This window comes from Typopeltis vanoorti, chromosome 11 (assembly GCF_054136105.1).
Source record: "Typopeltis vanoorti isolate ZY-2024b chromosome 11, IOZ_Tvanoo_1.0, whole genome shotgun sequence".
NCBI lineage: Eukaryota > Metazoa > Arthropoda > Arachnida > Uropygi > Thelyphonidae > Typopeltis > Typopeltis vanoorti.
The window spans coordinates 16302335-16320199 of record NC_143559.1 but is presented as its reverse complement, the minus strand read 5'-3'; the positions used below and the strand labels follow the sequence as shown (position 1 = coordinate 16320199).

General features: G+C 34.7%; 1 protein-coding gene across 1 annotated transcript in view; it reads left to right on the top strand.

The window, feature by feature from the left end:
• LOC150101329 (protein TSLIG3A-like) overlaps positions 1-17865 on the top strand; it is a 143562-nt gene that overhangs the window by 101827 nt on the left and 23870 nt on the right. Inside the window, exons 8-9 of the mRNA XM_090400022.1 lie at positions 5240-5339; positions 12802-12884. Coding sequence (XP_090256148.1) covers positions 5240-5339; positions 12802-12884 — 183 coding nt within the window. The remainder of the gene's footprint in view (positions 1-5239; positions 5340-12801; positions 12885-17865) is intronic.

Here is a 17865-nt window from a genome sequence, read left to right as displayed (position 1 = left end):
TTTTGCCTGCTTTTGTTTAGGAGTGCCCCTTTTTTTTAATGTCATTGGCTTTTTTCTCAAGAATTCTTAGGGCATTGCAGATGTATTTTAGAGACAAATATATGTGGCAGAAGAAAATTCGCATATACCTTTTTTTTAGATGTTGTTTCCTATCTTCTTTCTGCGGTGTGCATACTCCTTCTGTTATGGTGTTGAAAGGGGAGTGTGGGGTGGGCTTAGGCAATGTGGGAGAATTAATTTGAAAAAACCTGGGTTTTTTTTTATATATAATGTTTAATATAATATATTCAATTATATAATAAATATATTATAATTGTTATAATATATTTAAAAATAATATATATTATTTTTAAGGGTGGGTGGAGTGGTTTTTTTGTAGGGTGGGAAAAAGATGAAAAAGGGGGCTGAAAATAGAAACTGTTTTTTAGAGAAAGGGGAAGGGTTTATAGGAAAAGAGCGCCAGGGAGAGGGTTGATGGGGTGCAAACCGTTTCGACCGTGTGGGTCGTCGTCTGAACTCATGGAGGAAGTGGATGTTATGTCGTGTTGGCTTGGTATTTCTGCCATTGAAGTATTTGTGTTATCGCCTATTGGTAGGAGTTGTGACCTAATTTTTATGTTGTGGAGCTTCCAACAGTCTGAGATTATGTAGGGTTGGTGGACGTTGATCAAGTTCTCATCACATTTTATGGCTATCATTTCTGATATTCTAAGCATTGTTTCATTGTCTTGTTTATCTATTATGATATCTTGTTGATTTGCAGATCTGTTCAAGGGGCGTGAACTGCTATTTCTGTTTTCCCTGTACATTGTATTCTATTTTTCTTTTTGATGTTGCTTTTTTTAGTGTTTAAATGTTCTGGAATAGGAATGTTACAGTAACGGAAGTGTTCTTGTAGTCTTGCCCATAAAGACCTGATGGTAGAACCTGTGTAGGTGATATCACAGTCTTTTTGGCAGGTAAATTTGTAGACTATGTTGTGGTGTTCTAATATTTCTTTGTGTGTGTGAGATTTAGTGGGTTTTAGAAGATTTGCCAATTTTTGGTTTATAGTGAATACCATTTTGTAGTCGGTATGTTTGAAAATGTATTGGTAGGCTTTGTATGTGTTCTGGATATATGTCAGTTTGATAACTTTTTGTTGGGAAGTTTGTATTGGTTGTTGGGTTGTTTTGACGGGTTTTTTGCTATCCTGTTTGCATAATTTATTAGTTGTGTGGGAGAGTTGTGATTTTTAAAAATCTGTTTTTTTTTTTTATTTCTGTGTTGAGATAATTATGATTAGTTGAAAACTTGTAAGCATTTATGAATTGTGATAGGATGACCTATTTTTTAACAGAATATGGATGGTATGAGTAGAAATGGAGGTAGTTTCCGATATGTGTGGGTTTGTGGTATATTTTTGTGGCTATTTTGTTGTTTTTTCTGATTAATATCAAGTTTAAGAAATTGATGGATTTGTTCTGTTCGGTTTCTATGGCGAATTTTAGTCTGTTGCTGTAACTGTTAAGGGACGCTTGTAAGGTGGTGATGTGTGTTGGATCTCCAATGCACAGAATATCATCCACGTATCTGCCATAAAAGGTGATGGCAGGGTGGAGTAGGAGTGATTCTGTGTGTGCTGGGAATAATTCTGCTAGTTGTCCGCTGATGTTTTGGCCCATAGGGAGTCCGAAAATTTGAATATACATGTTGCTGTTGAACTTGAAGAAGTTCAACTTGTTCATCTACCATCAACAGAACCCTGTGAACGTACAGTATGTTAATATCATGCACAGGCTAAGAATGTTTTTATTTTCACACATGAAAGGCAGATGGGCCTATAGCAAATAAATGTTATGTGTGGGCAGGGATTAAGAATGAAGTAATTTGTTGATATTCTTCTTGAACTGTTGGAGATTGTAGTCTTTGAAAATGCTTCACAGTGGAGCCTGTTCCACAGAACTAAGGTGGAAGGAATGAAAAATAACTGGGAGTAGCAGGCTTGGTGAGTATGTTAAGCAGCTGTTGCGTGATTTCCTGTAGATGTGGCAGAAATGGAAAGCATAATGGATGCTAGGCCTGCTGAACTGTGGACCATAGAAATATCTGTAGAAGAGATACAATGCAGAAATCCAAGGCCAGCCAGATTTGGGATTTATGCAGAGCAAGTAACTGGTCAGAAGAGAAGTACCTCTTTAGCAGAAAAGGATGCCAAAGTTTTTTTGGAAGCTGATGGTACTATATATGTCCTTAAGGATATGTGCTTTGCATTATGGGATACTAAGGCAAGTGTTGATGTGATGTCATTAGCTATTATATGGGAGTTGCCCCACTCCTGAAAATACTTCAGTTGCAAACTTTGCTTATACTAGGATAAAGGATTAAATGAGACGTTTTTGTTTTAGTTAATATCCTCGCCAAACCAACTGGCTGATATTTTTTTGTAGCTGCCATAGTGCAGTTGGAAGAATAGTGGAACATTGTGCCCTTCTATTGAAAAAGACCTGGGTTTGATTTTGTTGTGACGAGGGGAATCCTTACATGGGCTTTTTCTGTTGAAGGTGAGTTAGCTGATCTCATACAGTGGTAGCAGGGTTTTTTCTCCTGGAAACTCGTGTTTCATCCTGCGTACATACAAATAGGCCTTCAGAACACACGCAATTTACAGACAAAAAAATGCTGTTGTTGGTGATGACAGGTGGTAGATGGCGTTTAGTAATAAAGTTTAGTTGGAGAATTAAGTAGTAGTAGTAGAGAGGATGAAATGTATTTAGCAAATTAGAGTAGTGTGCCCTCCCATGACGAGTCCTTGGACTCCCTAGAGGTGTCACGTAATAATAGATAAGTGATATAATTATGCCAGGAAAGATTAAGAGTAAGTCCAAGAAGAGAGATTTGGTCTTTTATGTTGAACTGAACATTAGTGTGAGAAAGCAAGCAAAACTTGCTTTCTGGAAGCATTGAAGTTGACTGGCTTGCTGCTTTCACCCCAATTGAGGATACTGTGGAGATCAGTTTTCAGGGCACTTATCACTTGATGTTTTGTGATGTTTGAGCATTGCAAGGCTTGTCATATGAGTGGAGAGTGCTATGATCAAAACTATGAATAGGATTTGCAGTCAATGAGTGTGGGTCATTTCTGTAAATCAAGAAGAGAGTGGATGAAATGACGGAACCCCGTGGAACACCAGTATTAACAGGAAAATCTGAAGAGAGAACATCATCCATCATTACATATACAGATCGATCTAAGAGAAAACTGGAAATCCAGTTATACGAGAACAAAGGCAATCTATGTGATGGTAGCTTGTTGAGAATCCGTTGATGCCAGACCCTATCAAGTCTTCGAGATGTCCAGTGCAACATCGCAGGTGTTGAAGTTGACTGTTGATAACCTTCTCCATTACTTTGAACAACATTTAGGTGATAGCAGTGGGTTGATAGCTCAGTGGTAGACATTTATCACCTTTTTTTTTGGGGGGGGGGGACTGGCTGTATATGGGCTTGCTGTAGGGTGGATGTGTACAGTTTAGTGTATAGATGATAAAGAACGGGTGTTAGTTCAGGAGCACATCTCTTGAGCACAACTGGTGGTATTCCATCAGGGTTGGATGCCTTTGTGGTATCCAAATAGAAAGATTCTTTTGATGTCTTTCTAGCAGAAGGTCACAGGAGTCATGAGATGCAGTGTCCTGAGCAAAGAAAGGGAATTTGCCATGGCCATCTATGAAGTGGTTGGAAGAGAAGAATGAATTCAGGATGTCAGTCTTATCATTAGGTGATGATACAATGCTACCATTAGGATAAGAAAGAGGAGGTAGTACAGATGAATAAAAGTTGTGCTTAGCAGCTTCTTTGAGAGACTAGGAGATGTAACTGCCAGTTGCACAAGAGGTAAGTTGCCCACGTTTATCTTTGTTGAATTTGGACTTTGTCCTTTTAATGATGGTTTTAAAAGTATTGTGGACAACTATGCAGGTGAAGGGAGCTGGTATTTGGTTTCAAGCCACTTGATAGGCTGTTTTCTGATAAATTATATTATATATAATGTATATCTACTCAAATTTTACTTAAAAAGCATATTTTTGAAAAATGCAGCAGAATATTTATCCAGTATATCCTCCAATTTTTGGGGAAAGTTAGATATTTTAGTAGCACTATTTCATGCCAAGTGTTCTTCACCGAAAACTTCTGACAAGTTTTTTTTCACTTTGTTACATTTGTTTCTGGCCAGATTGCTGGCCATTTTAATATAAGATATCCTCCTGTTTTTTGATTTTCTTCTTTCTGTGATATTTAATTTTGATGATATTGCTGTGATTCATCATGTTAGCATATCTATTTAAATCATCTCCATGTTGCAGTTCCCTCTAAATTGATGATAGTCTGAAGTAATTAAGCTGAAAGTATGATTAGGCTTCCTCTTGCAAATGAAAGCTAATTCCTGCCTGAAGGAAAGTGGTTGGTAGGGTCATTATAGAGAACTATGTAACTATGCCATCAGGCTTTTTTTTCAATGGAACACATTTTCCAATTCCAGTAACCGCTGAATATTTTTCAGGAAGTGCCTGTGTCTAAACGACACAGTCACTTTCTAAAAAAATCTCTTCTCTTCTGAGTTGTTCAGTGAATTCTCAGCACTTGATAAGAATTCATCTTGCTATTTATAAATTGATATCTATACTTGTGTTTAAATTTTGGTTTTCTAGATCAGCAAATATGGCTGTACTTAATGTAGTGCTAAGCATTGAAGAATTATGCTTCAAAAAATTTGAGCTATTGGAGTGTTATGCACTTACAACCTTTTATCAATACTGTTAGACTCAGCTAGCTGTATGTTGCTTGTGCACATCAGTATATTCAAGTTAGGTTTAGAAGCAAAAGTAATGCTGCCACAAATATTGGAGTGCATCATTACAGCTACAAATTAAAATATATTTAGTAGAAGGCACCTTTCTTTGAAACTGAAATATCGGAAGAACTATCTTCCGATATTTCAGTTTGATTTAATATTGAAAAGCACTTTATTTTGTGTGGGGGGGAAAAAAAAGTGTTGTGTCATATGTTACCTTACTTCTTATTCTGTAGATGAACAGTTCTACCTTCTTCCTTTCTTTCTAGTATTCCTGCTTACTTTTGTATAGTATTTTGAAAAATGACAGTTTATCTTTATAAAACTTCCCATATTCATATGTTTTAGTTTTGTTCATAATTTTCACATAATATGTGATTATTTTGTAATATCTTGATTTTTCAGCATAAAGATGATGATATCACTAGAGTTTTTAAATCTAAACGTGACAATTTAAGTGTGGAACCTTGTGTTGACTTAGCAGATATATTAGCGGCTAGAGAAGGTAAACTTAAATCCAGTATAATGTATTGTTTTAAAAAATAAAACTTATCAATTGTAAAAACTAATTCTAAAGTTTGTATTACATCAAATATCATTTAACTTTAAAAATGAAAATAATTTTCATATATATTTTTATCATTGAATTATGTTGTGATATTTTAGAACTTATTTAAAATACATGAATTCTACATAGAATGCCTATATTTTAAATACAAATATTGATTTAAAAAAAAAAAAAAATAGAGCAGTAACCGGTTTGTGGATGACAGTTTGGTGCATAGTTCTATTTAGGGATGAACATGTTCAGCGTGAGCTCAATGTGTAGCTTGACACAACCAGCTTGTATGTCAAACTACACATTGAGGACATATATGTTATGACATTTTTCTGCAGTCCTAGCATCTCTAACTTTATTTTTAAACTCTAAATGAAGTTAATTTTGATGTGTACATTTTATTGCCCCCCCTCCCCCTCATATGCACATATAAACAAATATATGAATATCAGACTAGGATTATGATATGGCCAGGAAATCGGTCAATTTCTATAGGCAGTGTGTATAAATTTGAGGTATTGCCTGTTTTATACATTTATCAGATAAATTAGCATGATAATTTCCCCAAATTCTTTGCATATGAATCACTAACTCAAATTTCACTGCCATAGAAAACAAACTTTTTGTTAAACTTTTACATCTACTGATCAGAAAGAGATATGTACACAGAACTGACACTCACCTTAGGTAACTAGCAACAATTCAGTCTGAAAATTCTCTCAGTATTATAGCAAGTTCATAGAGACCTTAGGAATAGTTGGTTATAGTGGATAATAGTGAATTTCTTTTAGCATAGCATTGTACCTCTGGAACCTTGGTTGAGACATTTCAGTAGGTTGTTATAGTGAATGAGTTTTATATAGTGTGTTTGCGATAGTGAGTCAACTGTATATGCATTCCTTTTTGCAGAAACCCTCTATGATAAGGCTTGATTTTGTTACATAATATGTACAGTGCTTTATAGTGTATGAAGGTATATTTTAAAAATGAAGGTATTAACCTTAATTTTTCAGATTTTTTGGATCACAGACCAAGTACTTTTGCTGCAACAGTACTCGCAAGCCAAGTACTGTTGCAGTAAACGAATGAATGAATGAATGTGAATAAGTAAGCCTAAATTATTGCCATTTCTTGATGTATACCTCTTATGGGTATTTTCAATGATATGATAATGAAAAGAAGTGTACATGAAATGTACAAAATATACCATGTAGCTGAATATTGCATTAATTTCATTTCATTCAATTTTATTACTGAATTTTATCAGTTTCTTCATACTGGTCTAATCTCTATCTGTTATGTTTTCATTGGAAATTCAGTCCCCTTGCCAATGAACTGTGTGTGTGTGTGTGTGTGTGTATACGGTCAGGTAGTGATGCTCCAAGAATAAGATTACATGCTAATCCAATTCAATAAATGGATTAAATGAGGCTCTGGTTATTTGGAAGTGGCATAATTAAGATTCATTGTATTTGCTAGCCGTTTATGGTTAGATCATACATCTGAAGTGGATTTTAGGATATTGGTTATTTAAATACACTAAAAATGTATCTAATGCATCTGCACCATTGTATCCAAATTGCAAAACAGTGCAGCCAAATCACAAGTTTGAATGTGAGTTTTAAATGTTTGGTTCTCTAAGTGTGCTATAGAATAAGTTACTAGTTGTTTAATAGAGATATGTGTTAGATGTTATATAATTTTTGAATAATGGCTTTGCACATGTAAGCGGAAACTAATTATAATTTATTACTTCTATATGTTTTGCTCAGTATGTCATGAGCTTCTTTCAGGGAGAAGGCAAAAAACTGGTAATCATTTAAATTCTGAACACAAGAACAAATCATACTGTATGCATATATCATGTGTCTCAATTGCAGCTGTGCAGTAGAAGGAAACACTGTTAGAGTTCAGAGACATGGGAACAGATGTATAATTAATTAACATAAAAATAAATAAATAAATAAAAATATAAAAAATTATAAACAACAGCAATCACTTCCAAAACTTTGAAATAGGCATTCAATCTGCCCGATTAAGATTAGGACACTGGCATAGGTGCTTCACACAGTTCAAAAAATAGACGATCAAATTTGAACCTGCTGTAGTGTAAAAACTTTATGTATGGTTCCAGTGAGCTCTGTCTAGTGTCATTGGCATAAGAAGCAAAGTTTATTTATTTACCTTCAGAATATTTACCTTCATATTCATAATATTTACCTTCAGAATCCAAAAAAGAAATCTTATATGATCTTGATGTCCTTCGATTCTAATGGTAGCAGATTGGCCAGTCTGTCCAAAGTAGCAGAAATGACAAGAACAGGGTATTTGATAATGTATTAGCTATGACTGAGATACGTGATATTATATGCATGCTGTATGACATGTTCTTGTATTCAGAATTTAAATGTTTTTACCAGTTTTTTTGCATTCTCCCTGAAAGAAGCTCATGACATATTGAGTGGAATATATAGGAGTAATAAATTATATTTAGTTTTTTCTTACATGTGTGAAGCCATTATTCAAAAATTATATTAGGCTCTATGTAGAAATTAGCTGGGGGGGGGGACCTATTACTTTCCCATCCAGTTGCTTGCATATTTTTCTTTTCCATGTGAAATAGTTGACCTGGTTGGCCGAGTGGTTAATGTGTCCGCTCTCCAGCCAAGAGGTTGCAGGTTTGAATCCCACCGTGGGCATGAATGTTTGTGATTGTCCTACAAACTTTGTGTAGAAAGGGAATCTGCAACCCTACTATTTATTCTAGCAGGACTTCACTCCCAAAACCTGGTGAGGTAAGGGAGTGACCATGCAGTGTCTACAGACATCAAACGTGAAAAAAATTTAATGTGAAATAACCAGCATGCACTGTAAATTGGAATATGTATGGTGGGAAATGGGACTTAATCAAATCAAGGAACTCGGTTAATAGTACACTAGTAAATAGTAAAGATAGTTAATATGCACACTATTAATAATCTGAAATAAATTTTTTAGGATACGGTTTTTTAACATACTTTTAAAGTGAACAGAATTTTTTACAAAGGAGGAAGAGTTGTGAGGGGGGGGAAATGTGGTTAAGTGATTTGGCTAGCTGTTTAGCAAGTTTGTGTGCAGGGCTGTTTTTACCATCAGCAGCTGGGCATGAGGTATCTGGTTTGTGAGATTTTGGTATTATCCATATATTCTGAGTGGCTTTACATGAAAAGGCTTGAACTTGTTAAATTCTTTAGACTTTTTCAGTGATTTTAACATGTTTTAGAAGAATCATGATCTATAATTTTGTATGTAAAATGATCTTGTAGAAGAGTATGCATTTTGTTATCATGTTCTGTTTTATTCATTATAACAGTGGTATTGCCTTTGTAACCAAAGTATTCTTGTTAATGTGTAACTTTTTTAAGATGGCAATTTCTTTGTATAGAAAGTTTTTTGAGAAGTTGGATTTGGTCAGGTTGTTTGCTGCATCCAAACAAATGTTAGTGGCTATCACATACAGTATAACATACACAAACTTTCTCATCATTATCCCCCTTCCCGAACAATATGGTATAATTGAAACTCTTGATTAACAGAGTTACCACCTTCTGTTCCTTCACAGCTGTCTAACAGCTGCAGTGTCAGAAAGATTAGCAAAATAGTTGTTCTTCCCATCATCTTATATCCCTCTCAACATGCAGATTATAGTAATGCTGTTACTATTCCTTGTATTCCTGGGCACCTTGGTGTGTGTGTGGGGGGGGGGGGGATGTGATCAATACAATATAGCAAATGCTTATATTCTTAAGGAGCACCCCTGGTACAAATAGTTTTAGTATAAAAAAAATACTGAATATAAAAAATTCAGAAAGATAGCACCAAAAAAAAAAAAATGGAACTTTACAGAGGTATGATATCTGTACTGCTTTCAAACCTCATATGAAGCTGACATCTTCTTTCAACTTCTTCCCCTCTCTGTTCCAGATTGATACATGGCTCCTTGTTCTTGCAACTTGTCATATTATGAACAAACTGGGAGATCTATCATTTGTCTCAAAGAACAAATACATTCATTGCCACAACTGTGGTCAGTCAGGTCTATCTGTCTATGCTTAACCACAGCAAATAAAATCTTCAAAAACTTTTTTTTTTTGAATCATCAGTAGATTTAAAAACCAATCAAATCTAGACTGTTGACTTTTCTATTATTTTGGAGAGGACTGAGGTGATGACAATAAGTTGTCGGTTGAATCATTTCTGTCATGAACATAATTTTGCTTAGGGACAAAGGTTCTAGTCTCCTAAATCTACATTATTCTTTGCTTTTGATATAGCTCTGTTGTTAAATCAGCAATCAGCTAATGCTTTTATTCCATTATAGGGAGTAGGCAAGGCCTTTTAACCACCTTACTGGCCAATATGGATTATATATGCATCCTCATACGCTTCGTATCAATCATATATTTCAATGGTATTAAAATTTTAATATGCACTTCGCATCCATGATAACTTGGATGTATATATACATCCTGGCCGGTAGCGTGGCTAACCCTATCTAGTTTTTGGAGATTGAGTGGGCAGTTCACTCTCCACCTGTAGCAAGGAATAGATGGCCAAAGACTCACTAATTATAAGCGACAACCGATGAAGAGACTAAAAATCAAGTGCTGTGATTTGTTTGTGCCTAACTCTAACATATTTTGTCTGAAATAGTGTTGGTTCTATAGTCAATTTTCTATGTTCATAAATGCACTACGTACAATAAACTCAGTAAAAATCACAATTTTCATACCAGATTTGTTAGCAGGTAGTCCTGAAGGCTTACTAGATTTCTTCAGGATCAGAACATTATCTGCATAAAGAAAAGAGCAGAGTTTATTATGTGACTCTCACCCACAAAAAGTTAAACTTAATATTTCTAATTTTATCAGTACTTGGGTTATAATATTGTTTTGTATAATGCATCACGTACATCATATAATATAATATACTTAAGGCATTTTTAATAGCTTTTCTTTTGATACCTTATCATATGCCTTTTCCAGATCTACAAAACTTAAATAGAGTGTTATATTCTTGTGATTTCTTATTTAAGTTTGTATATAGATGAGATCATCTTTTTTTATAGATGAGATCTATGAGAATCTATTACAATCATCTGGAATTTGACTTCTAAATTATGCAGTGTAACTCACTACTATACAACTTTTATACTGACAGAATTAAGCATTTCTGATCAGATATCAACTACTTCAGCTGCCTTTTAGTGTTCAGGTTTCTTACAACTTTTTCTGCTTCTGATTACTTTTCCTTTGAATATTTTTTTATCGCTGTTCTGTTACTGCTTATTTATCATCATCATCATCAAATTCCTGCCATGTACCCTCAAGGGGTGTACAGGATATGACAGTACTACATGAAAAAATTACATCATTACTAACTTCCTATCTACAATTTTCCTCCAAATCAGTCTGTTACTTGTCAAGACTCCAACATTATCAGATCTTATATTTCTATCATCTAAGGCACTTTGTACCGTATCAATCCACCTATATCTTGGTCTTCCTCTGGGTCGTTTTCCTGCCAACCTGGCAGAGAACACTTGTTTTGCTAATCTTTCCTCTCCCATTCTATTTAAGTGACCATACCACCTGAGATTAGCTCTGCTAACGCATTCCTGGATGCTGACAATGTCAAGTTCTTTCCTACTATCCTCATTTTTAATATGATATTGCCATTGATGCCATCTGTTCACACCTCTGATCTTTCTCAGGATTCTCATATCTGTGGTCTCTAGTCTTTGGTCAAGTGTTTTACTTCTGACTGCTTATTTAATAATCCTTCAAAGTAATTACTCCATACATCCTGAGAATATTAACATTTTTTGTCTTCCCGTGATCTTTTGTTTTGTTGTTTTTAAACAATCTTGCTTACATTTTTCTCTATTTCTTGAGGTCACTTGCTGACTTACTTTCTAGGAACTTTCATTATGATTCCCCCCCCCCCACCCTTTAGGACTGTCTCTTAAATTTCTTGAGTATATTATAAAGTTCACATTTTTCTTTCTTACAGACTTTGAAAAATGCTTCTCTGGATGAACCAGGAACATTTCCTTCAGTTTTGCCACTGAATATTGAAGGTAAACTTCTTATTTTTCAAACTCTAACATTTGTTCTTCAGTAATATTTGAGTCTACAGTTCACCTCTGAAGCTGTTTGCTTGACTTTCTTTTTAGTTTGTTATTCTTCATTTCAATATATTCACTGTTATCTTTCTGAAAAGTAAATTGTTACCCTTGTATATACTAAACTAGTTCAGAGTTATCACTCTCAACAATAACATAGGCAGTGAGACTTATTTTTTTACTCTTTCCCTCCATGAATCTATACACATACATTTTTGTTGGAACACTGTGTTTTGAATGGCTAGTCCACATTCTGAACAGAAATTCAGCAAGTAGCTACCATTATTCTACTCTGCTTTTTAGGTCACCAATAATAATCAGTTTTTTATGTTGGCTGCTGACCTCTCTTTGACTTGAATAGTTTCTCTCCTGCCATCTGCTGAACAAGTGCCTGTAATTTTCATTGTCCAGTTTCTCATTTTGAAATCTGCCCACATCATTTTACTTGAAATTGCATACATTCAAGAAGTTGTATCTCCGTGTTTATTGTTGAATTCTGTAGGTATGCCTTCCTCTCTCTGATCACCATTGCTTTGAATATAACATTGTTATTAGTTAGCAACATCTGACCTGTTTTGTTGTTCATCCTAGTAATAAAAAAGTATGTAAGCATTCTACTTCTCTAATTCCTTTGCTAGTTTCATTCCACTTCTTTTCCATAGATATTTGTCACACTGATGCTGCTTGAGGTCAAGTTTGTTCCAGTAGCTGACTAATCACCTAACTAGGTGATTTCCCAGCTGGTATAGCATTTCATCGTATATTATCATTTTTGTTTTAGGTTTAAGCCAATATAAAATACAGTTTGGTCACTACCAAACTGTATTTTATATTGGCTATAAACTATAAACTATATAAACTATATACTCAAGTGCCATCCAGTCTTCATTTATTCAGTATCCAGGTGGATACTTAATAACATTGTGCACAATGTTATTAAATATCTTACTAAGAATTGTGCACCATGAAATGGCATTTAGATGTTGGGTCAAAAGTCCTGGACATTTCTCTACATCCTAAGAACAGGATGTGGAGATCTTTAGCTTTAACCCTTATGTGGTCCCATGGTGTTTATATTGCAAAGACTATTCTGCACTATTAAAAATGTACCTGTTTTGAGGCTGAAACAGTCTGAGTTTTGGCCATTTTGTACTTCTTTCATTGTGGTGATTTAAGACATTAAATCAGTGATTATCTTTTAATTTAATAAACTAGTTACAAATAAGTATTTTTTTTACTCCTTAGATTTGTCTGTAATAGAAAAAACAAGTAGTGGCTCAGTACGAAAGAACACACAAAGCAAAGTCAACAAAGTTATGATTGGATCCGTAAGTTAAAAAATAACATGTTTTTGTTGAATTTTTTCTTGACAATTATTCATAAGACTATTACACTTTTTTATAAAATCTTTATCAAGTAGCTTTATTTTTATCCTCCTACATGTTTCGTCAATCTGTTTCTATTGGCATCCTCAGGGAATACAAATCAGTAAGCACAAAATGAAGGTTACAGACTAGGTTATAACTGATGGTTCTAAATCATACAAAAAATTGGTATTGTGCGTGACAATGTGCGTGTCTCGTTAACGTGATTTATTCGTGATGACTCATGACGTAATTGTTATGAAAGTTCATTTCTTTGATATTTAATGATCTGATAAAAGTTTTCCAAATTTCTGGTAAAATTAGACCTTGATTCTTGTTTTTAGGTTTTCAGTTTTACTGATGACTGTAGCTGCTTCTTTAAAGGTTCTTGAATGGTAGTTCAAGAACCTTTAAAGAAGGTTCTTGAACTACCATTCAAGAATCAAGGTCTAATTTTACCAGAAATTTGGAAAACTTTTATCAGATCATTAAATATCAAAGAAATGAACTTTCATAACAATTACGTCATGAGTCATCACGAATAAATCACGTTAACGAGACACGCACATTGTCACGCACAATACCAATTTTTTGTATGATTTAGAACCATCGGTTATAACCTAGTCTGTAACCTTCATTTTGTGCTTACTGATTTGTATTCCCTGAGGATGCCAATAGAAACAGATTGGCGAAACATGTAGGAGGATAAAAATAAAGCTACTTGATAAAGATTTTATAAAAAAGTGTAATAGTCTTATAGCATGTTTTTTTTTTTCGTTTTATTGATGAAATATAGTTTTTAATCATTCATTTGTTTGAATGCTGTATGTCTAGGCAAACATTTTGTAGTAGTTGTAGGCCACATTTGAACAAGGACTGCATGTTGGTTCAGGTAATGTGGGGCTTGCTTCGGTTGTCAATGATTTTGTGCAGATTCATGTTCCAGTTGATGCCCAGAATTCCACATTCAAGGTGTTGGCTGACGAATGGCAGATTTTACATATTATCCTTCATATCACCCTACAGTCACGTTCGGTGAGTGTGGTTGGTCATCAACTGTATCTAGCACTTGCAGTTAACTCCCTGTGCTTTCATCTCAGTATATATCACTCATTGTTGACTTGAGATGGCCATATTTGTCAACAATTTGCTAACATTTCACTCAAACACAGTTACACTGACTTGGCAACATCATGTGCTCTCCAATTTATAGTGGCTACAAACACGTGACTTGTTACATGGCATGTGCACCTTGCCCATGGGGGTGTCTGTTGACTTCTTTCCAAGCAGTGTATACACAGAGAGACAAGCTACATAATGATTCACTACAGTATGCTACATCATTGCTTTGCATCAGTAATGTTGTAGCACACTATAGTGAATCATAATGGAACTTGCGTCTACCTTTGTGTGTCCTCCTAATGATGACCTTAATATAAATGTTTGAATGTTGTATGCTTTTATTTTTAATTAAAGTTATTACTCCAATACACTATTTGCCCCATAATTTTACCATAATGAAGGTTCATTAAAATGCTTTTTGTTTCCAGGGAAAGTTAGGTCTAAGATCTGATTATCATCAGATATTTTTAATTAAAGTTATTATTCCAATACACTATTTGCCTCCATAATTTTACCATAATGAAGGTTCATTAAAGTGTTTTATGTTTACAGGGAAAGTGAGGGCTAAGATCTGATTATCATCAGATAACCTTGATAAAGTTGTAACTTTTCTGTTGATGAAAACATCTATTAAAGATATTTATAAATAATGAGCCAAAAGGCTTCAGTTCAGCAATGCAAAAATTATAAAAATCAAGTGGATATTAGATCCAGCATTATTTCAAGCCGAACATAGAAACCATAAAAGTTTTGTAAAAAATAAGTTGCCCAGAGAGCTTACTGGAACACACCCCACACCCACCAGCATTTATGAGTCACCCTAGCGCAGACCACTTTAGAAATCATGAATGCTGCCTAGGCATCTCCATATATTGCTTTCTAATTGATCCATTTTTTGATAAGGTTTCACTGGCCTGACAGCTGTTTCGAACTGGTTGGCTCTCTTCAGAGCCAACCAAAAACTCTTTCAATACTAAGAAACTTGAAACGTCGGTGAGGTGTATTTTCATAAGCAAAAAAACTCTCTTATTTTTGCTTAGTATTGAAAGGAAGTTTTTGCTCTCTTAAGGTTTTCTGCTCGGTCTCTGAAGAGATCCCACTCGTTTGAAACAGCTGTCAGGCCAATGAAACCTTATCAAGAAATGGACCAATTAGAAAGCGAATATATGGACACCTGAGCAGCGTTCATGTTTTTTAAAGTGGTCCATGCTAGGGCAACTTGTAAATGGCAGCGGGTGTATTCTGTAAGCTCTCTGGTCAACTTATTTATACAAAACTTTCATAAATTATAAGACCAGAATTAACTCATGTAAAATATTATTTATTAGTATAATTTTTGCCTGAATATCACAGGCATCTTCAGTACATTGTGATTAAACAATAACTGACAATTCCATAAGGCACCACCTAAGTAGCTAATGCATGATAACTAAAAATGGTCATTAAATTTCCTAACTTAAAAAAAAAACTTGCATAAAATAAAAAATAATTAAATAATATATATACAATTGGACTTCTTTTAAATAACCTTTTTTAAGGTTATTTTTCTTTTAAAAACAAGTTATATCAAATTGAAGGAACAGCAATGGGCAATCCTATTTCTCCTGCTACCACCAACTTCTTTATGGAGCACTTTGAACAACGTATTTTTGACATTTCACCTAGACCTACTCATTGATTCAGATGTGTAGATTATGTTTTTGCTATCTGGAATGGCTCTTCTTATGAATTACAACAGTTTCTCTCTAAATTAAATGCACTTCATCCAAGGATCTAATTCACCCTTGAGGAAGAAATAAATAAGCAGTTAGCCTTTTTAGATCTTTTAATTCTTTGCCAACCAGATGGTAACCTACATTTCTCAGTTTTTAGGAAGAAGACTCATACAGGCCATTATATCCATGCTGAGTCTCATCACCATCCTAATCAAAAGACTGGAACTATTAAAACACTGGTTCATTGGGCCCACCCCTTATGTTCTTCAGATGAGCTATTACAGAAAGAACCGCAACATGTTATTTCCACTTTTTTATCTAATGGTTATAAGAATTTTTTAATCAAAAGAGCTTTGAGCAGTTTTGGCATCTCTATCCCTGTTCAAATACAGAAGAAATAACTCTTATTCCTATCCCTTATGTGCAAAGTATTAGTGAACACACAGCAAAAGTTTTAAAACCACTGAATATTTTTGTTGCCTTTCACCCCATCAGAAAAATCTCCTCTTTTCTCACTTCTCCAAAGGACAAGCTCCTGCATCTCAATCATCCAGGTGTCTACCAGATTCCTTGCTCCTGTGGGTTATCTTATTTTGGACAAATAGGAAGATCTGCTGTTATTTGGCTAGAAGAACACGTCTTATATTCAATACCTTGAACTTGAACAGGCTGGACTTGCAGAGCATGACATCAACACTAGACATACAGTTCATTGGAATGAGACGAGTCCTTCACAAAAGTCGGTTCTTCATGGAACGGCTTTATAAAGAAACATGTGAAACTTTACTTCACTCTCCGAACTTAAACAAATCCGATGGTCTACGTCTATCCCGTTTGTGAAAGATAGTACTTTTTAAATCAGGTAATGTTTCCTAACTTTTTTAAATTGTACATACATATATACACATTTGTATATGTATTTAATACAGTTATCTTGCATTAACTACTTAGATGGTGCCTTTTAGAATTGTCAGTTATTGTTCAACCTTGTAACGAAGATGCCTGTGATACTCAGGTGAAAATTATACTAATACAGTGATACCTCAGCTAACGAAAATAATTCGTTCCAGAATCGCATTCGTTAGCTGAAACGTGATTTCCTGTAGGTTTCTATAGAAAATCGTTTAATTCATTCTGGATGCTGCCCACTATTTAAAGATAAGTTTTATAAAATAGTAAAAAGCACACTATAAAAGGGCAAAAACTCACTGAAGGCTGAGATGAACAGCTATCCAATTAATGGAGAATGGAAAGTAGAATTACATTCTTCATTTTTACACTATTATACATCATCAAATTCCTGCCATGTACCCACAAGGGGTGTACAGGATATGATAGTACTACATGAAAAAATTATATCATTACTAACTTCCTATCTACAATTTTCCTCCAAATCAGTCTGTTACTTGTCAAGACTCCAACATTATCAGATCTTATATTTCTATCGTCTAAGGCACTTCGTACCGTATCAGTCCACCTATATCTTGGTCTTCATCTGGGTTGTTTTGCTGCAAACCTGGCAGAGAACACTTGTTTTGCTAATCTTTCCTCGCCCATTCTGTTTAGGTGACCATACCACCTGAGATTAGCTCTGCTAACGCATTCATGGATGCTGACAATGTCAAGTTCTTTCCTAATATCCTCATTTTTAATATGATATTGCCATTGATGCCATCTGTTCACGCCTCTAATCTTTCTCAGTTTCTAACAAAAGCAAATTCTTCCTCATTTGCTTTTGTTAGAGCCTGCGTGCACATACCATATTTTTGTTCCTGAAGATAGCAACGTGATTGACGAAATATTGAAGTTATTCATTAAAGTTGCCTTTAAGTAATATTCTTTATACGCGTTGTTAATTCCGTAAGCTAATTACCAGTTATGTATGACCAATGTATAAGCCTTGCTACTAGAATTACGATCATCCACGGAGATTCCATTGCACAAAAGGCCCGTCAATACGGCAAAATGAGGTTGAAGATATCAAGACAACTAAATCGTCTGACGTTCCTAAAACGCTGCCGGGATAACAAGGTAATCCCTAATTGTGTTAAATTTAAGCACCGTTTTACTTCACAGAAAAGAAAGCTCTCCGTATTTATAATCGCACT